General features: G+C 53.6%; 1 protein-coding gene across 3 annotated transcripts; it reads left to right on the forward strand.

Moving 5' to 3' along the window:
* Positions 1 to 8,337: 8,337 nt before the first annotated feature.
* PERM1 (PPARGC1 and ESRR induced regulator, muscle 1) lies at positions 8,338 to 19,238 on the forward strand. 3 transcript variants are annotated; one of them, XM_090024686.1, is made up of 4 exons: positions 8,338 to 11,511; positions 14,973 to 15,089; positions 16,247 to 16,362; positions 17,702 to 19,238. In XM_090024686.1, the coding sequence occupies exons 1-3, from the start codon at positions 9,552 to 9,554 to the stop codon at positions 16,324 to 16,326; spliced, it is 2,157 nt and encodes a 718-aa protein (XP_089880812.1). In that variant the 5' UTR covers positions 8,338 to 9,551; the 3' UTR covers positions 16,327 to 16,362; positions 17,702 to 19,238. The 3 variants fall into 3 exon arrangements, with proteins under 3 accessions (XP_089880812.1, XP_089880811.1, XP_089880810.1); XM_090024685.1 differs by having other exon boundaries at positions 16,247 to 19,238; XM_090024684.1 differs by lacking the exons at positions 16,247 to 16,362; positions 17,702 to 19,238 and having other exon boundaries at positions 14,973 to 15,517.
* Positions 19,239 to 23,096: the final 3,858 nt, after the last annotated feature.

Consider the following 23,096-nt stretch of genomic DNA (forward strand, 5'->3'; position numbering starts at 1 on the left):
AGTGGGAAAAAGGCCCTGATCTCAGCTGAGAGCTCTAGGTGGTACTGGCATGTCAATAATAATAGTTTCTTTGTCTGTGCCTGGGCTTTGCACTGATGCACTACACCCATTGCTGGCTGAATTCCAAGTATACAGAAGGCCTGAGGCATTCAAGTGAATAATCGAGGAATATTGTTTTGGGATCGGCCCAATTCTAATCCTAGTTTTACCTCCTAAACCTCCCTTATAATCTCCAACCTAAGGCGATAAGGGCCATTTGTTGTTATTCTCTTGGCTGTGATTCTCAGGAGGGCTTTTGTGTTCCAAAATAAGGAAACATATCAGCTAAAAAATGTGGTCGGAGATTAACTCCATGGAGACCGAAGGTGATATTTTTGTTGTGATTTAGGACCCCAACTGCTATTTTTTCAAAGGTGACTTAGGCCTGTCAAACCCTTTGGCTTTTAGAAGGTTTTGGCCCCTTTGAAAACTGACTGCGGGCTCTCGGGTCACTTCAGGGACGTGGCCGAAGTACCCAAGCCGGCCCTAAACATGGATGTACTGCTGCCAGCCCCCGCGTGAGCTCTTCTGCAGGTGGCTCTGTTACCTCTATGTGGCACTGCGCTGTGTTTGGCAGCGCAGAAGCGCCCGTAAGCGCTTTTTAAAAGGGGATCCCGGGGGTAGAAACCGTTCCCTTTAGTGGCCAGGATGAGCGTGCGCCCCCAGCGCTGCACGGGTCCGGTGCTCAGCTCTCTAGTGCTGACTGAATTGGAGGCAGATTGGGTTTCCGCAGACTGCAGCCTCTCCAGACCCTGTCTCTGTTGCTGCACCCTGTGGCCCTGGGGAAGGAGGGAGGCAGGCGGCGGTGCAGAGGGAGCTACCGGTGTCTGTTGTGCCTGCAACCTGACCTCTCCCCTGCTCTTTGAAGCTGCTGACAGTGGGTGGGCCGAGATTGGCGCAGCGGCAGATCCGCCCAGACTTAGAATAACACATCCCGGCTGCCCGGTTCAGCTGGGAATGCGATTCTGCTTGGCAGGGCCGGTGGAGAGGGGGCCAGCTACTGGGACTTCAAGGACTAATTGAATCCTGCGGATGTGGAGCAGCTTGTGTTTGGGGCGGGGAAGGGGTCAGGCGGTTTCAGCCAAGAACTAAGTGAATCAGCGGCTCAGACAGGGCACAAAGGCAGCCAGGGTCCCCAGCCTCATCCACCAGCTCTTCCCTTCTCCCAGCATCTGGAGCATCCTTGCAAACTATAAACTCACCTCCTGGCACTGCCCCCCTCTCTGCCACCTCTCACACCTCACGGCAGGAAGGGGGAAATGGAAATAAGGAGAAGCGTGCACACAAGTGCTTCCCTCCAAACCTCCTGGCTCCCACCTCTCACGCACGCCCATGCCCATTCCCTCGAGGAGACCGCCACCCCTGCTCCTCTCTCCGCCTTACACGTGCAGCTCCCTCTGGCAAGGGCCGTGACTTCTGCCCACTTGGATGGAGCCACAAAAATGTTCAGACCTGTCGAGCAGCAAGTGTGTAACACAGGCTCAGCACAAGCCACCTTGCACAGACAGGCGGCAGGACCCTGACTCGAAACTCAAGAGATTCAGTAAAATGCACTGGGAGTTCCCTTCCGTCTGTCTTCTTGTACTGGAGCCTTTGAAGGTTATGCTTGGTGGCACTTTTCCACCCACCCCCGGCCCCAAGATTTCTTCTGCAGCCCTGAGGGATAGAAACTCGCTCCTGCTAAAAAAAAACCCATGAGAGCTGAGATTTTCCTCTAATTGCAGGAATCCGGGAGCTTTGTGAAGAGGAACAGATCGACCAGACTCGTGGCAGAATGACGAGAGCTGCTGCCGGCGCATGGCAGTAGCGCGCACGCCGTCTATGCTGAGGGTGTCACATGTGAGCTGGATCCAATTCTATCCATGTGTTTACAGGGTCACATCCAGATCGCCCAAACTCTACTTTATGTTCAAAAAAAAGATAAGGACAAAAAAAAAGCATCTAATCCTGCTTGCAAGCAAAGGTCCCCTATGTGAATTAGGAGGAATGGAGGTGCTTATGTCCCAGTCCAGGCAGCCTGACAGCAGTGAGGATATGAACGTCCCTTCAGCTCACTCACCTGATGGGGTACGAGCCCCAAAACTCAGCACTCATTTCAGCGATGACTCTTTTAGGAGCTAGAAGGGGAGATGTGACAGCGTGGCCCAGGCGAGTGGCTGGGGGCTGCTAGAGCAAAAGGAAGGCAGAAGGCAGAACAGAGATCCCGACTGAGAGAGAAGAGCAGTGTGATGGCCTGCTACGTCGCTGGCTCCATCGTGATTTCCACTGAACACAGCCAAGCGTGACAATGAGGCCTCGACACGACTGGCTGGATTGGAGCCAGCATCTTCCTCTGCCCTCTCCGCCAACCCTCCCAGCAAGCCCCACAGGGGAGGCATCCCCAGAGCCCACGGGAGCGGATGGGCACGCCCTTCCCCACCAAGGTGACTAAACTTGGGATTCAGCCTCCTGCACCGCATGGGTTTCACCCTGATGCATACCTATATCACAGGACTGAGAAACATGCCCAGGCTTCTTCTGATAAAAGGAATCTAGCGCTGTAGCCCATGAGCCAAACAAGTACGCATTACAGACACCCCGTACACAGCCTGAACCACACACAACATGCAGCCACCTCTGTGGTGGGCAAGCAGGACCGGCCAGCATGAAAGACACTGAACGAGGGGGGTGCATAGAAAGGAAGTGGGATGGGGGGGGTTCCCCCAAACGCAACAAGAGGATCCCTAGGCAGAGTGCTGTCCCTTTAAAGAAGATGGGCAGATTCCCAATGGTTAGCTACCTCCCATCTGAGGTTGATCAAGTGATTATAAAGGCCACTAAGTGTCTCCGCTGCAGAGAGCAGCAGGCAAGGGGGTGGCTCTTGCAGCCAGCGCCGAGCCATGGCAGGTGGGACAGGCATGAGGAGACGTGGATCTGGTCTCCTGCAGCGGGCTTGGGTCAAGGCAAAGCTGTCTACTGCTCTCGGTTTTGTCTTTAAAGAATAAAATGGAGCCTTGCAGGCAGGGCCTGAACAAATGCCTGGGGGTGGTGTCAAGGAGCTCTGCTCAGCAGGACTCTGGGGTGATCCATGGACTTGCCAAAAGAATGGGCCTGTGGCATCCCAGACTCAGGCCTGGCCTGAAAGACCTGCCACAGGCATGGCACATGACTTAGGTTTTAGGAGGCATCAGTAGAGTCTCTGCCCTGCAGCAGCCCAAGCACTTTAGCTCTGATGTGCTAAGGTGACCTGATGCAAGCAGCTCGGCTAGCCCCGACCCCTCCGTGTGCTTTGATCCCCATTCTCTGTTGCCATCGCTGTCTTTTTGTGGGAAAGTAGCACCCAGCAGCCCCAATCCCAGCCAGCCCCCCACAGCGCTAGGTGCTGTACAAATACAACACAAAAAAGAGGGGTCCTACCCCAAAGTGGTTAGAGCCACACATAAACATTAGCAAGAAAAAACCATAACCTTGCTGTTAAATGACTCCCCGTGACCTTACAATGGAGCATCGCAACCTCCTCTTGAAGAATAACAGCTTGGGATGTTACTTTTCCCCACAAAACAATTTTGACAAGCTAGAAAAGCCTGGCATATCATCAGGTGTGAACAATACAAGCCAGGGATGGAAAAGAGCCTAAGAGCCAAACACCTGCGGCCACTTATCCCCCTTCTTTGGGAGCGGGATAAGATCCATAATCAAGGGGAGGGGAGTTAAATAAATCACCGGCGTGGAACATGATAACTTTTTGGCCTTAAGTGACACCTAGTGGAAATCAATTGCATGAGGGAAAGGCGCTCGAGTTAGTGGTGAAACACCCTTCCATCTCGCAGGGCCAGGATTTCACCCCATGAACTTCTGTCTGCACCTTCCCAGCAGCCGGCAGCTTGAGAATTTAGCAGGAGCACTGCAATTAGTTTGTCCCACCGCGAGCAGTGGGGAAAAAGCCAAGGTCCCCCGGGCCCCTTTGCTCTCCTGGATCAGAATAAGTTCATCTATGACGGAGGGATCCAGGGGACAAGGATACCAGAGCTCCCTAGGAACCGCTCCTCAGTGGACTCTGCATTTAAGGCATCGACCGAGAAGCCTGACCTCTCGGTGTGGCCTGCCTGTCCCAGTTCATCCTCCGCTGCTCCCGGGAGCCAGGGATTTTCTGCTTGCCATAGCAGGGTTCAGCCAATCGACCCAAACACAGCCCGAGGCTGCACTTATGGAAAGAGCAGAGCCAAAGCCTTGCAAGGAAACTTGAAACCCAGCAAGATTTGGATTAGCAACCCGAAACTCGGGCCAGGTTTGCAAGCCTGTCGGAAGAAGTTGGCTGCGTGTCAGGCAAGTCTGGGCTGCGTTTCAAGTCAGCTGGGGCTGACCTTTGTGCGAGCCCACTGCAGACTTGTCAGGGAACGTGGGTCTGAATGTTAAGAGAGCTTGGGGACTGAATGTCAAGTGAAGATAGAGCCGGTTGATGGATCTGGGCAGAAACAATACAAACCTCTGTGGTTAGGGGTGATCTTTCCCAGTGACCCACCTTCCCCCAAACAAGCAAAACCAGATGGGTGGTTTCAGCTCACTTCACTTGGAGTTTCAGTGCACATTTAACCTGCTAGACAGCATGGGATTCAGATCCAGCGCCGTGTCAGAGCCACTGAAGGTCTGGCCACATTGGAGCTCCCAGCTGGGGAGGCTTTTTTTCGGGTCTTAGTGTGGGGAAGAGAGGGGGGCTCATTCTGTATTCCAAGCCAAATTTGCCAAATCCAATTCCAAATCCGTGAGTCAGCCCAGAACCACAAGTGGCCCGACTACCAGCAAACATCCTCCACCTGCATCTGGGGCTTCAGATGTCTCCAAAACCTTAGGCAGGCATCCTACTTGCAGGCGCAAGCCCGGAGGCCCCTGAGTGTTGCTCGCCCTCAGCTGTAAGGCCCCAGGGGCAAGCCAGGGAGGACTATCCCATTTCCATAAAGCAGGCTTAGAGTCAAGACCTTCTCACTCCAGCAGCTAAGTGGGAGGTTTACTATACATTACCCTGGCAGGTACTGTCCTCATGCCGAGAGAGCGGTGCAACTAGGAAGACCACCTCCGTGGTCACGGTGTTTCCCTTGCCAGGTAAGCATAGACTACGCTTGATTTGAGCTGATAAGCTCTGTGGCTGAAAAGCTGCCAAGGTTTCAGTGTCTGAGCTACCGGGGCCACAGTTTAATCCCTGCAGCCATCCAAAAAAAAAAAAAGGCTTCTTGGAGAGAAGTACCTCAGGTGAGACCCAGAGGAAAGCCACAGCCTGATCCCTGTGGGATGCTGCTCTCTTGAGTCTTCACTGCTGCATGTAAGCAGGAAAGAAGAAGGCTTGCCCAGAAATATTCCCAAAGCCAGTGCAGCCATCAGATGGATGGCTCTGTTGCAACCTGGGCTTTTTTGAGAATAAAGATCTAGTCAAAATCAAGAGGGAGCTGATGGCAGCCGGGGTGTTACATTGTCATGGCGGATGGATGACAGGAGCACATAAATGCAAAGGCTGGCACACACAGACACAGCAGCACTGGGAACCCAGGCCTAAGGCAAGATGTAGAGGGCGCGCCACTAGGCAAGGCACTGTCAGGTCCGAATTTCCCGGCCCCGGTAGCACGCCAGCTCTAGGAGATGTGGGCATGGGTCTTCCTCATCCCTTGCACTGCAAATCCATTAACCCCCTTCCCTGCACTGCAGCCATCTGGAGCCGGCCCTAGATCAGTGTGTGGAGGGGAGGCTGCCTAAAGAGACCCCACTTTCACAGTTTGCCTCCGTCTTTGCTTGAATCCTAAATCCCCTGCAGCTTTGTCTACCAAATCTTGGTTCTCACTGCTCCCAACCCCCTGAGCCCGGGCATTGCTTTCCAATACAGCTCATTTTGAAGACCATTGCTCAGGGTTGCTTAGAAATCATATTCTGCAGCTGTCTGGTGGCATTTCCCCTCCCTTCTACATTTGAAATACATTTGCACCAGGAGCAAACAAAAAGGTTTTGCAAGCCTGAGATCCCCCAGGCCCATCTTCCACCCACAGCCATTGGAGTCTCCTTGCAGAAATGCATCAGTGCATCCTACATTCCTGGTCTTTGTCCCACGTTGTTTTCCCCAGGGTCTGGCTCAGAGCGCCCTGATCTCTGGTTTTATTTCAGTCCCATCTCTAATGACATGTTTACGTGATGGCTATTTATACGCATGTCCTTAACACCAAAGTCTCCATGCTCAGCAGAGGTCGGGCTCCATGGCAGGGATAGAGAGAAGCAGGACCACTCTTTTCTCAGCAGGTGGCACTCGCTAGCTAGCACTAAGTGCATTGCTTTCTGGTTACCTACAGCGGTCTGGCTGTTTCAGCACAGGCAATACCAGGGTAGTGAAAACCCTGTGCCCTCATGGGGCTGGGAGCTGGCTGGGGGTTGCCTGGTGGTTCTGCAGTTGCATGTGCTAGGTAGTAAAACTGAGCCTCTGCCTGGGGCCCCTGTAAGAGTAAACCCCGCTGCTAAGCAGAGGTCGCCCTAGTCTGACGGGTGACCTACCGAGCCTGGAAGAACTGTCTGCTTCAGAAAGGACAGCGCCACATCCCACCCACCGCAAGGCAATATGATATCCCCTCGTGGCTGGAGCTGCTGGACTGCCTTCACAAGCCACACAACGCCGCCTCTGCAGCCGGCATGTGGCTATGGGCAGCAGCACGTTGGGGAGTCTTGTCCTTGAAGTCCTCTGCTATTCTTTTATGGTCAGGCTGGAGGAAACCAAAGAAGTGCTAACAGATGCGTCATTTCCCCCAGGACGGTGTGTGGGCTCAACCCCGGACAGCTAAATACATACTTGGATGCTTCTTGAGCCGAGACTTGTTTGCGTCTCGAAGCCCCGGGTGGGAGACGCGCTGGGGCGTGCAGTTCCTGTCGGGTTTGGCGTGCGGCTGCCCCGGCGTCGGTTTTCAATGTGACACTGATAATGCGGCCTGCCAGCCCGCTTTTGGCTTTCGCTTCCGTCTCGCTGAGCCCGGCTCTTTTATGTCCTGTGCTGTGGTTTGCAAGGCACGGTCTGAAGGGTCCACTGACGCAACCCCGGGCGGCGGGAGTCGAAGGAAGGAAGCTGGCTGCAGCCAAGGAAAGGAAGCCAGTCGTTTCCTTTCTGCATCCACGCGAGTGGGGGTGGGAGGGAGGATGTAGCCCGATAAAAATGAGATGGGAAGAGACATCAGACCTGCTTTCTCCCACATGGTCTTGGCTTGACAACCCCCCCAGCACGTGCCAGCCCTCAGGGCAGCGGAGGAAGAGAGCTCTGGCCAGTATTTGCCCAGTGCTGAGCAGCCAGTCCAGACTCCCAGGAACGCACCGCCTCCGGGCTCCCTGGGCCTGTAGCAATTGCATTTAGTCGCAAGAGGGAGCCTCTTTCCTGTGCCAAATTCCCAGAAAAGGAGCAGCCAGCTGAGCTTTTCCTGCAGGGTGGAGTCCAGCTTCTTTATCTGCCCCAGGCAGCCTAGGATCATGGCATATATGGCTTGTGGACCGTTTCTTAGGGACTTCGGAGCCAGGGACTGTGTCCATATCCTGCAGCACTCTTGCAGCAGGGCGTTCCCCGGGCCTTCTTCCACTCCAACCAAGCATCCTTCCAGCAGCCAGGGCAGTGTTTCTTCTTGCCAGGGGACCAGGGACCAAACTGTGCATGAGTCCTGGGCCGCTGGGGCATGGAGCATGCAGTCAATTTGGGCATCTCTGGCATTTCCTGCCGTGCATTTGCTGCAGGAACAGTAGGAAGTGGTAGGGAGGAGAAGGCACTGGGCATCAGGAGACCTGCTGGCACTGCCACTGCCCTGCTGTGTGACCACTGCCCCAGTCCAGCATCTCCTCTGTCAGCACCCAATGCCACGCGCTCCAGAGAACCAGGGGGCACTGCCATTGTGTGCCCCTTTATGTGATGCTGCTGTTGGAGGGAGTCATCCCTAACCCCCAGAGTCACTTGCTGAGGTCAAGCTTTGCTCTTCAATAGCAGCAAGCACCTCAGAAAGGCCCCATAGATGGGGACATTACACCCCAGAGCAGGAAGGCTCTGAGGCCTGGTGACGGCTCTCCTAGAAATGTCTCCTCCTAGCAACTCGCGGTGCTGTTTGCCTCAGACAGGTGCCCAGCTGCTGCCTGTTGCTTCTACAGGGCAGGGGTTGGCATCCTGGGAAACTCCTATCCATGCTCTGGGGCTTCTGGGTGGCGCTCGGGGCAGCAAGCTCTCCCCGGGATCTTGCACCCACCCCGTCCTGGCCCACTGCCCATCGTCCCAGCCGTGCTCCAAATCCAGAGCTGAAATGAGCCCCACAGGTCAGCTGGAAAACGAGGGGAAGAGATGGAAACCCATTGGCTGGCAAGCCCCCAGCCTCTCGCCCACCGTCTATTTATGGCGCTGCCCTCCCGGTGCCCTGCACATTTAGAGCGTTTCATATGACAGGCGGCGGGCGGGGGGGAGGCTATTTTGGGCCTGTGAATGGGGCCTCACTGGAGGCTTGGCTCACCATGCCCTCATCAAGAGGACAGCACCGTGTCGTGCCGGGGGGACTTCACTGCACTGCTCTCAGCATCCATCGCTTCCAAGGTAGGACGGTCTGCAGGCTCTGCGTCCCGGCGGCTGCTTCCTCACGCCCCCCAGCCACACTCCCCAGAGGCTTGGTGGGAAAGGCTTGACAAAGGATCAGGACAGGACTGGGGAGGCGACTTGTTATTTTGCAAAGCCTCTGCTGGTGGAGCTGTGTTTGGAGTCACGTTTTTGGCACCTTGTTGTGCCAAGCAGGAAGACGCAGGCAGCTCCAGGGGCCAGAGCTCCCATGGTGTAAATGGAGGTTGAGGGGAAGTGCTGGGGAGCTGACCCAAGGAGCTCTAGTTGGTGTACAATGTGCAGGGGGGGGAGTGGGTCAGGTACCATCAGGGTCAATCGCAAAGGCTGATCCTGGACGGACAGTAGATGAGGTGTAATCCGTGTGCTGCCCCGTGGAAGGAACCGCGAGGCCCAAGCTAGACGCAAAACAGATTAATCTCTGCATCTGGCCGGGCGTCTCTCTGCTCCACAAGGTGCGCCCCCAGCCTAACTCAGGTGCAGCACTCGGCCGCCATAATGCCATTTAAGAGACTGTCCAAGAAAGTGCTTCTCCGAGTCTGTTTGGCAGCAGCTCACTGCGGCATGTGCCACTGTTAAAGCCCCTTGTCCCCCAATGGGATGTGCAGGTAGAAGGCACCTGTCTCGTGCATAGAGGAGCCAGGTGTAGGGGCGTCCCAAGTGGCCCTGCCCTGCTTCTGGATGGCCCGAGGTGTCTGTATAAGACACGCCAGCCCTGCTGACTATGCCCGGAGATGTCCTCCCCTGCACCGACCTCAACGGGAAGTGAATGCGGATGGCAGCAGTGCAGGGACCCGAGCAGACGGGGTTAACTGAACACACCAAGAGCTCGGAGACGGGCTGAGCAGCACCTTGGCCTCTCCCCTCCCTGCCTCTCCCCTCCCTGCCGGGGCCCACGGTCTCACTACTGCCCTGTTGCTTTGCCACGGCAGAGATGGATAATTTCGAGTACAGCATCCAGCTGAGCGACAGGGACTGGGCAGATTTCTACTTGGCCTCCGAAGAATGCAACTTAATCCAGGCTGCCCTGGCCACGGCGGACGATCCAGGGCTCAGTGACATTGAGCAAGGGGACACTGTGCCCGGCGCGGACTGCGGAGCTGGCACGAGCAAGCCAGTCACTATAAGGGTGTGCTGTACGCCTCTGCCGGGCAGAGGAAGCCACCCCCCATGCGGGGACACCAGAGATGCCCTCCCCTCCCAGCCTGCTCGTGGGCATTTGGCCCCGGAGGAGGTTTTGTCAGGCAGTGAGGACGAGACGGATCTGGGCTTGGTCAGCAGGTTTCTGTGGGAAAGCAACCAGCCCGGGTGCCCCCGGCGCGCTGCGTCCATGCCGAGGGCCCAGGAAAGCCAGCTCCTCTCTCCCGCCGGGGCTGAAGCTCCTGGCGCAGCTAACGGTGTTGCCGCACAGCCGCTCCAGCCCCAAGGCATCCCGCATGGGGCTTCGAGCCAGGCAGCAGAGGGCGAAGGGGCAGCAGCAGGGGAAGGAGCTGCAAGGAGGGGTCAGGCTGCAGAGGCACCGGGGGACGTGTCTCGGGGGGCCACCCACGACCCGGAGGGAGAAGAGCCCCACATCCGTGCTGGCGTGGCAAAGCCCCAACAGCCTGTTCACACGGCAGACCTGAGCCCCCTGGCACGGGTCACGGACACACCAGGCGGAGACACGGCTAGCAGGCCCCTCTGCTCAGAGTCCCCACGATGGGACCCACACAGCAACGTGCCCCAGAGCCCAGCCGCAGAGACCCCCGTGCCAGCGTGCTCCAGAGCATCCCAGCAGTGTCTGGATCATGGGGGAGCCTGGGCTGACGCGCCGTCCTCCGGCACCTCCCAGGGGGTCGTCCACCCCCGAGGGCCAGCGAGGCAGGGAAAGAGCCACAAGCACCTTGCAGCATCTGCAGTCAAGGCGACACCTTTGCTCCAGGGGCCTTCTGGCACCGAGGCACAGGACAGCCCGGGTCCCGCCAAGGATGGTTTAACCCCCTCGGTCCCACTTCCAGAGACAAAGGAGAAGGAGGTGGTGAACACACCAGGTCCTGGGAGCCAGGAGGAAGCAAGGACAGGCAGGATCCCGCTCCATGGTGTCGCGAGGGCAGAAATGCAGGGTTCGGGGCAGGGGGTGCAGCGGCCAGCACGGTCGGCAGCGCAGCCTGCAGCAGGACTGAAGTCAGTGAGGCCCAGGAGGCCAGCACAGGCCGCAGGGCTGGAAGTTGGTGGAAGTGAGCCCCCAGGTGCCGTCGTGGAAAGAGAGGAGCATGTGCCTTGTGCAGCAGCCGAGGAGTCTGGGGAGGGCGACGCACCTGCCCTGACCTGGCCGGAGATTTATGACTACTTCTTCTGCGACGAGGAGGGCCAGGAGAGGCGGGATTACCACTGGGGCGAGGAAGGGGAGGGGATGCCCACGGCCTCCTCGGAGCAGGAGCAGCCAGTGCCCGAGATGTACGGGCCAGAGATGTACGAGTACTTCTTCGCCGACCCCGACAGGAGCGGGAGCGGCGGGTGGGGAAGCAAAGGTGAAGCCTCGGAGTCAGCACGGTGCATCATCTGGGACCAAGCATCACCCCATGATGACGAGGGGGACCCAGGGGAAGCCTCAGGGGAGGCCCCAGTCTTCTCCGTCCCTGAGGCTTATGAACATTTCTTTGCCAATGGAGCTGGGGAAAGGAAGAGCTGGAAGGGGATGTCCCTGCGTGTGCCAGACTCTAAAGCCAGAGAAGCCATCAGGGCTTTGAAATCTCTCCTGGGGAAGCCAGTGCATCTGGTCAGAGGCTGGCCCCCTGACCCCGGGGCTCCAGCAGAGAGAAGCCCCCAGGAAAATTTGCCCCTGCTCCCACTGCAGCTGCTGGGGAGAGGCCAGGCCATGCCAGAGGACCTGGAGAAGGCCCTTGATCTTGCAGGTAAATGCCCGATTCTTGTGCATATGCATGTCCCTTCCCCCTGCCCTATGCCTGGGCCAGGGGTGCCCCTTTCTGCACACAGGCGGGTTGGCTACACATGGAAGCAAACCCCACAGTGTCCCACAGGGTCCTGCCCCACAACCATGCCCAATGCCCCTTTCCCGTGAGCTCCGCAGTGTCTCTGCCCTCACCTCCACTGCCCGGGGCTGCTTGTCCAGAATGAGCACCACCTTCTCCATCAGGTTATCCTGTGCTCATTTCTCCATTGCCGAGACCCAGCCCCACATGCCCATTCCCTCCGAATCATCATCATTACCCTAAATTTCCAAGTGCTGCTGCGCAGAGGTAGTGCCAGTGCCTCCCTCATTTTGCACAACTCACACTAACCAGGCTGTGCCAGCCCTGAGTTGCTCAAAAGTCCCAGCCTCGCTTTAATTTCAGCCATGTTGGAGGGTACCCTTATAGCCAAAAGTCCCTCAGTCTCCTTAAAACACAACTTGGTTACATGCAGCTGGGTTTAAAACAAGCTGTCACCATGTTTTCCTGCCATGGTTGGATTTTGCATTTGGTTCCTCACTGCCGAACACAATTTAATGCCACTAGTGCTGCAACACCAGGCTGCTTTGTTGGGTTGCCTCTTCTGCTGACAGCAGTATTGCCCCTTTGCAGAGCAAGCCCTGGCCTTACAAGTTTGCTTCCCAATGAAAGACAATCAGTGATATCTGAGGGGAGATTGGATAAGTCTTCAAATTCCCCAAGGGCACTTATAAAGAGGATGGAGATGGCAGGACTAGGACCAATGGCCTCATACCAGAGCAAAGTCAATTTAGGCTGGGAATTAGGAGGAATTTTCTGACTGCGAGGGCAGTCAAGCATTGGACCAGGCCACCTGGAGAAGTTTTTCAGGAGTAGGTTAGACAGACACTTGGCTGGGATGGTTTTGTCAGGGATGATTTTACTTCAAGCAGGGGGCTGGACTAGCTGACCCTGTGAGGCCCCTTCCATCCCTACTTTCTGGCAATCCTGTGATATCAAGCCTGGGTATATTCTGTGAGTGATTTTCTGGATTTATGCAAATACACCAGTCCTGAAGCAGAGATGGTCACAAGCTTCATGCGGACAACACCTTCTCCCATGAATCTTAGCCCAGCTCCAAGGCCCAGTATCCAGGGATCTGCCCTGCCTCCCAAATAGATGCCTATCAAAGCCTAAAGCAAAGAACTAGCTGCTTGCACTCACACAGCCCTCTCTGCACCGCACCTACTGTATCAACCCCACCACGAGGCAACAAACGCCTTCTCATAAAAGACAGTGAGCTTGGAAGACCGCATGTAATGGTGCCATCTTGGGATGCCTCCCATGACAACACACACACACAGGGACTGAAGCTGAGCCCTCCCCACACCAGCCACATAGCAATTTAGGATGGGGATGAGACTTCGCCTTCCTCACACAGGCTGAGGAACCCAGACTTGAACCCTGCTAGTAATGAGCACATATAAATTCAACCCTGGACTGGCTTCAAGGGTGTTCCTCATCCCAATTTTCCACATGACAATACTGTAGCCCAAACCAGAGAACTGTGGAGCTGGGGTTTTGCTGACAAAACAAGGAGCAATGGTCTCAGGTTGCAGCAAGGGAAGTATAGGTTAGATATCAGATGGTAGGAACAACTTTCTCACTAGCTAGCAAAGCACTGAAACAGGTTATCTAGAGGAGTTGTGGAGTCTCCATCCTTGAAGGTTTTTAAGACCTGGATAGATAAAGCCTTGGCTGGGATGATCTAGTTGGGGCTGGTCTTGCTTGCAGCAGTGGGTTGGACTAGATGTGACCTCCTGAGGTCCCTTCCAGCCCAAATTTTCTATATATAGATAGCAGCAGCTGGAAAGGCTTGTATACAAAGGACACGCACCCCTGAGACAGGGCAATGGTTGCTAAGCTATGGTCTACCTGGCCAGACGGGGTTGTTAATGGGTACAGCGCCAGCAGGGAAATAAAAGGCAAACTGGGCCCTTCCCCCAGCTCCCAGTGGGAAAGCTGTGCAGGCTTTTTAACTGGAACAGATGAAGAAGATGTGAGAACTAGCATTAATTTAATAAGCTCCCTCCTCAAAGGTGACTCAGGCCTTGCTTATTAAGGCAGGCAGGTGAAAGAGAGAGAGGACGGAAATAAAAGGAGAGGAAATATGAACCGTTCGGACCGCAATCTTGTTTATTTAAAAGCATATACCCGGCTTAGAGCCTTGGCGCCTCATCGTTAATGCTGAGTCCCATCCCTTAGTGACTCAGCAAAGTTGCTTCTTCTTTATTTGCACAGAGAACAAGAAGCGGGGCAGGAGAGGGACCGTTAATCTTGGTAGTAACTAATTAATAAACCTCCTTCAATTCAAGGCCTGATCAAATAAACAAGCTCACAAAAATAAGCCGGCTGGTGACAGCCCCTTGAAGGTTGCTAGATTGGGCCTCCAGCAGAGGCAAAGTGGAGGGAGAGTCTCAGAGACCTTTACTGAAAGCCCTGGAGAGCACTTGGGGAGCGGAAATGGTCCTGGGGGAACCCATGTTTCTGACAAAATTAACAGCAACAAGGCGTAGCTCTTGCAGGATGTTGTTCATCCACTGATCTCAAAGAGCTTTACAAAGCTGAACCACTGTTACCTTATTTTATAGATGGTGAAACCAGCTCTGAGAGACTTGCTTTGGGCTGTACATCAGTAGCAAAGCCAGGACACCCCAGCTCCAGCTCTCTTCACTGGACCCTCTCCTTCCGGAGTGGATGGCCCAATGTTAAGGCACTTGGTGGAGGCTAGTGTGCATGTCACAGACCGCTTGTGACATCCTGGGCATGTCACCTAGCTTCTCTGAGCCTCAGTTTTTCCACCTGTAAAAGGGGGGAGTGCACTGCCCTAAGCGGGAGAGTTGTGGGGCAGTTGGATAATGTATTAAAGGGGACTGGGCAAGGACCTCAAACAGACACATCTGTGACTCTGTTAGCCCACAGCTGGTTCCCTTCTCTGAACTGATCTAGTTCGGGCTGGTCCTGCTTTGAGAAGGGGCTGGACTAGATGTGACCTCTTGAGATCCCTCCCAACACTCATCTTCTATGATTTGATGAACTGATTGGAAGCTGCTTGCAAGCTCCCAAGTCCATTTGTCACAAGGCCTTTAAAAAAAAAACAACTGGATGAAGTGAAAGATTACAGGGACCAATTTCCTCAATATGAAATAACCTCAGATTAGGTCTCCCCTCTTCCCCACAAACCAAACCGCGGAGGAGAGAAAAAGATCCATGCAGCTCCCTTGCCTTGTGAAAGCCTTAGTCAGAGGGGAGGGGGTAAAAGAAATTAAGAAGAATTTAAAAGCTCCAGCATGCCAGAAAGACTCTCGCCTGCCCTGGCTGTTGGAGAGTACAAACACCAGTATTTCATCTCGGCTTCATGACTGTGTGTGTTGTTATCTCTGCAGCAAGGCCCCATCCCCAGTTAGCGCTTACACAGAAGGACATGTGCCTGGTCTTCGTTGCCTTCGCATCCTGGGCCCTGAAGACCTCCAACCTGCAGGCTCCAGATGCCTGGAAGACTGGTATGTACAATTCCCGTGTAGGAGGGGCAAAGCAGTTGGGGCAGAGACCTGTGGAGATTTGCAGGTGGATGCGGCTTAGACAGTGTCAGAATATAAAATACAAGCATACAGCCTATGAGCGGTCTCTCCCTAATTCACCCTTCGGTCACCTTCCTGTTCTCCCAAACGATCACCAATGGCTTCTAATAATCTCTAATGCCAACAAAAATATAAACCACCCAATTCTTATTTCACGTACCCCATCCCCCTACCCCTATTCCCTTTTCTCCATCCTCACCACATCGCTCCTGTTGACTTTAATGGAGTTTGGAGAAAACAGGAGAATTAAGGAATAGCCTGCCCAAGAAGACACCCCACAGCTAATAGCTGGCTTATGTCCTGAAGCATGAGGGTTTCTGTTCCTTCATCGATGTTTATCTTTCCTAGACTAACTGTGCACAGTGTTATTTATTTTTTAAATATAAATACACAGTCCCTTTTCTAGGTTCTGCTAAGCTCTTAGCCTTACTAGTCACGCAGTGCTCGAGGGCTACAGGGTAAACACAGCATGGACAGTAATCCCATCTTTCGCCAGCATACCTGAAATCAGAATTACACTCATCTCCTATAAATGAGCCTTTTGTCCTCTTGCCATTTGTTCAAAACAAACCCAGCCCTTCAGCTGGGGCTGAGAGCAGTGCTGGGCACTTGGAGCAAATGGCTAGGCAAGGCTAGCTGTTTCATTCTTGGCTCTCCTCTGTCATTAACTCTATAGGGGTGGTGTCCACCCCTCAACCCCCGCACCCCTGCTTCTCCTATGTGCCCACGTAAGTCAGCAGCGACCTCAAAGAAGTCATTGCCCTCTGCTCTCTCCTTCATATTCCCCAAAAGAGATATTTTTGCCTACCACAGAAAGAGTTTAGGAGGATCGGTGAACTTGTTGCCCTGCAATCTGTCGCTGAAAATGCCATCACAATGCAGAGTAATGAGTAAATAGCTATGACCGCAAGACACAACCAGACAGAAATGATGGCTGCGGTGGGGCGGAGAGAGCACAACCTGCAGACGCCTGTGTCCTGAAACTCTGGTTTGGAAACAAGTTTGCTGTAAGAAATTCTTAACCGGGGGTTTTGGGAAAAGCTTGTGAATTCACTTTGCCAATGTGGGGACTTTTGCAGTGTTCCTGGCCAGCTTCGGTACCCTCTCCGCCATCCGCTATTTCAGACGGCAGGGTGTGGAAAAGGAGCCGAGAACCTAAATGCACTTGCAGCCAGAGACACCCCTCCATGGGCAGGTAAGGAAGATCCCGAGAGAAGTTGCTCCCTGTACCCCATTCTTAGCAAGAAGACTGCTGGCAGCCTGGATCCCAGTACCACGTCTCCACTGGACGCACTGGCAAGCTGGAGTAGACTGCTCTGGGAAGCAGGATCCTTCCAGTGAAACCTGCCATTTCATCTGCTGATGTTACAGGCATTACATAGCCGCACTGAGAAGAATCAGGCCTAGCGAATGCTGGCTCTGTTCTGCTTTCTCTCCAAGGACATCTCTTGCACAGCCATACTATCTTCCATGATTTTTTAAGTCGCTGCACACACACACCAGCCATGCTCAAGAGGATCTGTGTCCTCCCTGGCTAAAAAGTGGGGACTGGCAGCAGTGAAGATAGCAAAAGAAATAGGGGTTTCTGTTGCGGGGAAAATCTGTCTGAGATGGGGAGAGGGGCTGGGAAGGACAGAATCTCCATCTAAACAGGTCCTTGGTAGCAGATTTCACATTGGTTATTAAACCCTGGCCAGGCTCAGGCTGAGAAATCAGGACTGCATCCAAGTGAGCCTAGCAGGGCAGCTGCGCAGCAGAGCTGAGCCTTCCCGGGAGTGGCAGGGAGCTCAGCCCCTTGGATTTCACTGCTAAAAGTCACAGTGTTTATTCCAAGGGTGCATTTCAGGGAAGCACAGAAGGGTCTCTAGAGCCTCGTGCTAACTGACCTCACTGCCTGAGGTCTCCCAGTCCCTGACGCATCGGGGCTGTGAAGTGCGGTGGGTGCAGAAGGGCTTAGCACTATTCAGACAGCTAAAGTGCAGCTGCTATAGGTGCTATAGGTGTCCTGAAAGGGAAGGTAGTATTTAGCTCTTTTACGCTGCATGGATTGGGGCTGCAGAAACAGCACATCAAGGGGCTGGAGGGAGGAGTGGTCTCCAGTTAGGAGAGGTTTGAGGCTGTGTTGGAGAAACACCAGAGACCCGGAAGGAAGGGAAGATACTAAACAGCTGTGGGCATAAATGAATCAGAACTCATGGTAGAGGTGATATCTTTTATTAGACCAACTAGATTTTTGCAAAAACACATTGCTTTAATTTAATTCTGTGGGTATAAATAGCGTTCAGGCATAGGCTTTCAGATAGGTAACACAGCCCTTGGGGCTGACCAGAGCAAAGACAAAGGGTTGGAGAGCCCTTCTGCTGTGACCACCGCAGCAGGACGTACTGAAACAAGTGAGCAGGACAGAGACTGAGAAAGGCGATGTCCATTGTCCAGCTATGTGGGAGAGGGGCTGTCTGGAAGGCAATGAGACCTGGTAGGAATAAGGAACAGGCAGGAAATATCACCCATTTCTTTCCCCTCCATTTCCCCAGCAGCTCCCTTGTTCGCTGACTGAGAAGCTCAGGCCTTTTTGCCCTGTCGGGGTAGAAAAGGTCTTCAAAACGTAGGCTGGCGGCAACACAAGGGAGAACCAAAGGTTCAGAGGAGGATGGAAGTAGTCAAGACAAGGCAAAGAAGAGGGAAGGCTCTGAGTGCCGCGGGTTAGTCACATTAATCCACCCAGCCCCACTGGGAGGTCACAGGGTATGGCTGCCCCCTCCTAATGGACCACCAAGCACTCAGGAACGGAGGCTCTCTGCCCAAGGAGAGGAGGCATGTGTGAGCCCGCTTCTCCTTACCACGGCTGAGAAAAGGCGCTGTTGCAGATGCCGTCCTTCTAAGCTGATGCCAAGCTTCAGACTTTGTTCCTGCTTGAACTTTGAATAGGGGGGTCAGGAGGCATTTCTTTTCTTTCCCCACCACAGTTGAGGGACTGAGCTCAAGACTTCCAGAGCTAAGAGACCCAGCCCCCACAGCCCCCCTTGGTCCATCAGGTGCAGCAGCTGTTCAAAGCCAGGCTGAATAGTTCATTAATTATATCATAAAGCCCAGTCCTGTCCTCAGGGGACAGACAGGCAACAGGAAATGTCTTGGATTTTTTTCAGGTGCTTCCTAAATTAGGCCAGTTTATTGCTGCTCTGCCCAACCATCATCCCTTATCTATTCCTGTTGTGGTTTAAACATTAAATGAGCAGTGCAGTGTGAGCTCCCTCTGCAGCCGTGCTAACTGCTCAGTCCCAATATTGTTCATAACTCGGGTCAGGGGTTGCCAATCTGCATCACGAGCAGACTCTGTGTGTGGCACACAGCAGAGCAGGGAGGGGACAAGCAACATAGCAGCAGATAGGGAAGGAGGCAGAAAGCGAAGCAGGAGATCAGGCATGGGGCTCGGTGCAGGAAGCAGAGTGGGACATTGGGCGGGGAGCACAGAGCAGGAGTTAAAAAGCAGAGCAACAGGTCCGGCAGGGGAAGGGAACTGAAGTGGCACTTGGGGAAGGTATGGAGCTAATATGTGACATGTCTGCCACCCTGGGTCACCATCCCTGACCTAGGTGACCTAATTCATTTTCCCCACCTCTAATTGATGTTTCCTTCTATAAAAGCACATGCCGATTGGTCACTCTTCTAAATCATCTCTCACAATCCAAGCCCAGACTCCCAAAAACAGCCGGCGGTGTTAGACTTAAGGACATTCACAATGTGATCTTAAAGTCACTAGGAAGCAGGCTGGGCGCAGCCATCACACTCAGGCCCTTCAAATGTGCAGTGTCCAACCTGCCCCCATCTCACCTCTGGGGAATATAACTGATGTATTAATGCTGATGAGCCATCTCTTTGGAGACGGTTCCTTTACCTGTCTTATCCTGTCTGGATATTTCTTTGTAATACGTGGCATAATGCAGGTTTAATGTGGGGCGTGTGTGTGTGTCTGTGTGGGTGTCTGTACTGGATATGCTAAAAGCAACAGGATATTTAGGTACAACAAGAAGCCTACCAGTAAATAAAGAGAATGCCATGGGTACGTGCTGTATATAGAGTCTGTTAATTGTATATATCAAATAAATAAAAGGAGTTTAATGGCCAAGGAGAATGGAGTAAAGGTGTTGGCAGCTTCCCACACAGTTTCTATCCCATTTCACCCCGTTGTGTATTTATTCCCGTGGTGCTGCAGATATTTTCTAGTCATTCACGCACCAAACCTTGAACAACACACCAGGTGAACATCGAGCCCTGAGCCCCTCTGAGCTTCAGTTTTCCCACCTGTAACATGGGAGTAGAAGCACTCTCCTAAGGGGGAACTGTGGGGGAAAAGACACTAAAGTCTGCAGCGTAGAAAGATAATGTGTTCAAGGCAAGTGCCACTGGGGACACTGCAATAGCGCACAGGATGCTTCCCTGCTCTGAGCTGATTCCAAGCAGGGTGGCCCAGCATGCCCATCGGAGGGGGCAGCTGGGCTCTGGGTGCAGACTGGACCAGGGTCACCCCATCTCCTTAGCACCCAGGGGCACCTTGGCACTGCTGCAGCACCCTTAGGGGCTGTGCTTGGGTGAGGCTGGACCACAGGTGCCACAAGGGGAGACTTGCTGCCCCTCCACCCCCCTGCACCCTGGCTACGTTGCTAGGGCCACCCTCCTCCAGCCTGCACCTGCATCCCCTTGCAGAAGACAGAGCCAGGCTGTGCTTGGAGCTGCCCTGCTGCTAACTGGCCCTAGTAGGGAAGCCTCTGGGGTGGGTGCATGTGACACAGCAGAAGAGGAGCAGACACCCCAGGGAACCCTTGCCCTCCCCACTCCCCGCCAGCTGCTCAGCTCTGCTCCTGGGGTCCCCTGGTCTGCTGCAGCACCAAGGCTGCAAAGCTAGCTTCCAGCCTTGATTAACTGTACAGACAAATTTCACCCCTACCCAGCAAGGAGCAAGCGCAGTGCAGCACTGAGGGAGTTCAAACATTCAGCCGTGAGTAGGGTTACTGTTTACCCAGCCATAATCCATTAACTGTGCTGCACATTCACTGTGGCAGGTGGGAATATGGAGGCCTCTGCATGGTGGGTGGGTAATGGAGGAACAGCTGGAGGAATCAGACTACTTCATTATCCCAGGCTTTCCTGGGAGCCAGTAAATAACACTGATTTAAACAATCAAAGCAGAGGAGGCAGCTCATTTCGATGGAGCAGAGTCTCCAGTATCTGCTTTGGCTCCTGCGCTCACATCCACACTTAGCCCTGGAAGCTTGTGCAGGGACAGCAATTAATGCAAGAATAATCTCTGCTGGCTCCTCTGTTTTTAACCTAAACATAAAGGGAATCCATCATTTCCTTCCTTCCAAGGGTGAGACTCAGTTGATTTTTGCCCTACGCTGTAGAGCTAGCTACTCTTGCTAGCAAACACTGCTCAGCTGTCCACAATACATAAATGAATGAGTCTGTGAACCAGACCCTAATTTAAGATGGAGAAATGCCAAAGATGTAGGCTTACGTCTGGGGCTGAAATGTGGATGCTTCTCTGAAGCGAAGCCAGAGGGAAGGTCTCACTGGACCACGGGGCTCTTCTCACACCCAGTTTTTTGAGCCTCCTGTCCAGATCCCAGGCATTGAGAAAAAAAGAAAAGGAATGTAATCCTCAGACCTTTCAAAGCAGGTTTGGGCTGGGCTGAGCTACAACAATACATGGGAGGCCGGTTGTGCAGAGTCTAGTTTTAACCATGTGGGTCTGGTTGCTCCTACCCTAGTCTCCTACCTAAGCTGGACTCTCATGTAATACAGGCCTTCAAAAAGGACACTATTCCAAGCCACTCACAATGAGCCAGAATTGCATGGACTGGCTTGGAACCGCAGATGCTGTCTGCTCCACCCCCTGTTTTTGGGGCCTTGTGATCAATGAACGAGCTCAGTCAGTTCAGTTCAGACCTGAGGACTTTGGGTTTGATGCATGGCTCAGCCTTTTGCTGCGTGACTCTAGAAAGTGACCCGTTTGCTTCTCCACTTCCCTTTTCCAAAGGTTTTGTGAACGGCTTCTTCAGGGCTCCTGACCCCTGCCAAAGTGTTATCTGCTGTCTTACGTGAAAAAGGGCTGGGTGGATTCAAATGGGAAACATCCCAGGAGAATTCCAGGGACCCGACTGGACCTCGGGTATCACCAGTCACACCTGGGCTGACAGCATGGATTCACCAGCATTGCACACTCAGTCTGCATGACACAAGGCTCAAGGTGGTGCAGTATTAAACCTTAGGTGCCACTTAGGCTTCCCACTCAGCTAGGATACAGAGTCCATGAGTGGGTGGCTATAAAGTAGCAGGCTTTCATATGGGCCATAAAACCAGCAGCCTGGCTCTATGTAATCTGCACCGCTTCTCCTTGTTCTTACTGGGCGTGTCTACACATGCATTTATGCCGGCTTAAATTTACTGTGCAGTAAGCAGGAATAGACCAGCATCTACATGTGCAGGCAAAAAAACACATTAGCCCTGTGTGTGGCCTGACTTGGGACTAAAGTTACTCCCAGTAACCCAAGTCAGTCCACACACACAGTGTTACCAGGCAGTAAGGCATTTACACATGCATTACTGCGCAGTAACTAATCAAGCATAAATTTGATACCTGCATGATGAAGGTGTCAAATTTATGCTCAAGTCAGCGTAAGTCACCATATTTACTGCGCAGTAATATCGGTTACTGCACAGTAAATGCACACATGTAGACGTGCCCACTGATTCTTATTATCTGAGCTATTCAGAACCAGCTCCTTTTCCTATTAGTGTACACATCCTCAGGACACCTCAAATGCCTCTACACAAACACTCGTAGTATGGGTAACAAGCAGGAGGAATTTACCCTCCTGCTAGCTGACACCAACCCAGACATAGTGGGGCTCACTGAAACATGGTAGGACCCAACGCACAACTGGGCGGTGAATATCAAGGGCTATAGGCTGTACAGGACAGGCAGAAAAGGCGGGGATGCGGCGCTCTACATTAAGGAGGAATACACATCCTCACCAGGTAGCACAGAGCCAGAGGAGGGGCACACGGAAGTGCTCTGGGTTAGGATACAAGGCAGTCGAGAGGAAAGAGTCTTATCGGTGGGGGTCTACTACAGACCACCCAACCAAGGGGGAGAGCTAGACCAGGAATTCTTAAGTCGGCTCACAGGTCAAAGGACGTGGTCATCATGGGGGACCTGAACTGTCCAGACATCCGCTGGGAAGAGCAGTCAGCCAGGTCTGACCGCTCATGTAGGTTCCTAGCCCAAATGCAGGACCTCCATCTAACCCAGGAGGTGCCCAGCCCCACCAGGGGAAATGCCTTGTTGGACCTGGTGCTGGCCACGGGCGACGACCTGGTGAGGGGGCTGCGGGTGCTCGACCACCTGGGCGACAGCGATCATCGCTGGCAGAGGGTAGCTTCAGACTAGACAACAGGAGGCGCAACTTCACTGTCAGGGCAGCTATGATCTGGAACCAACTTCCAAGCAAAGTGGTGCTGGCTCCTACCCTGGGGGACTTTAAGACAAGGCTTGACAATCACCTCGCTGGGGTCGTTTGACCCGCAGTACTCTGTCCTGCCATGGCAGGGGGTCAGACTTGATGATCTGCTCAGGTCCCTTCCGACCCGACCAACTATGAAACTATTCAAAACATGTTGGTGGAGCCCCATGTTACCTCTTGAAATGCATAGGAGTTGTTCCTAAGTCTCCGAGTCAGCTTTGAAAATCCCAAGCCAGCATGCAAAACTCTTCAAAGAAAAAGCATGGGCCTCACCTTGCAGAGCTGATACAATGCAGAGACTGGGGCTTAAAAACAAGAGAGAGGGGCTAGGATGGAGAACAGTGAGGAGATGCAATTCTTTGCAAGAGCAAGACTGCTCAGCTAAACAGTGTTTAAGTCAGTTCAC

Source organism: Crocodylus siamensis, chromosome 12, assembly GCF_052110815.1.
Source record: "Crocodylus siamensis isolate JL-2025a chromosome 12, ASM5211081v1, whole genome shotgun sequence".
NCBI classification, from domain to species: Eukaryota; Metazoa; Chordata; order Crocodylia; family Crocodylidae; genus Crocodylus; species Crocodylus siamensis.

Bases quoted from the DNA above. Each gene is read 5' to 3' on its own strand.
- PERM1 (XM_090024684.1), top strand. From the start codon at position 9,552: ATGGATAATTTCGAGTACAGCATCCAGCTGAGCGACAGGGACTGGGCA. The intron at 11,512-14,972 runs GTAAATGCCCGA...TTATCTCTGCAG, and splicing joins GAAGGCCCTTGATCTTGCAG to CAAGGCCCCATCCCCAGTTA.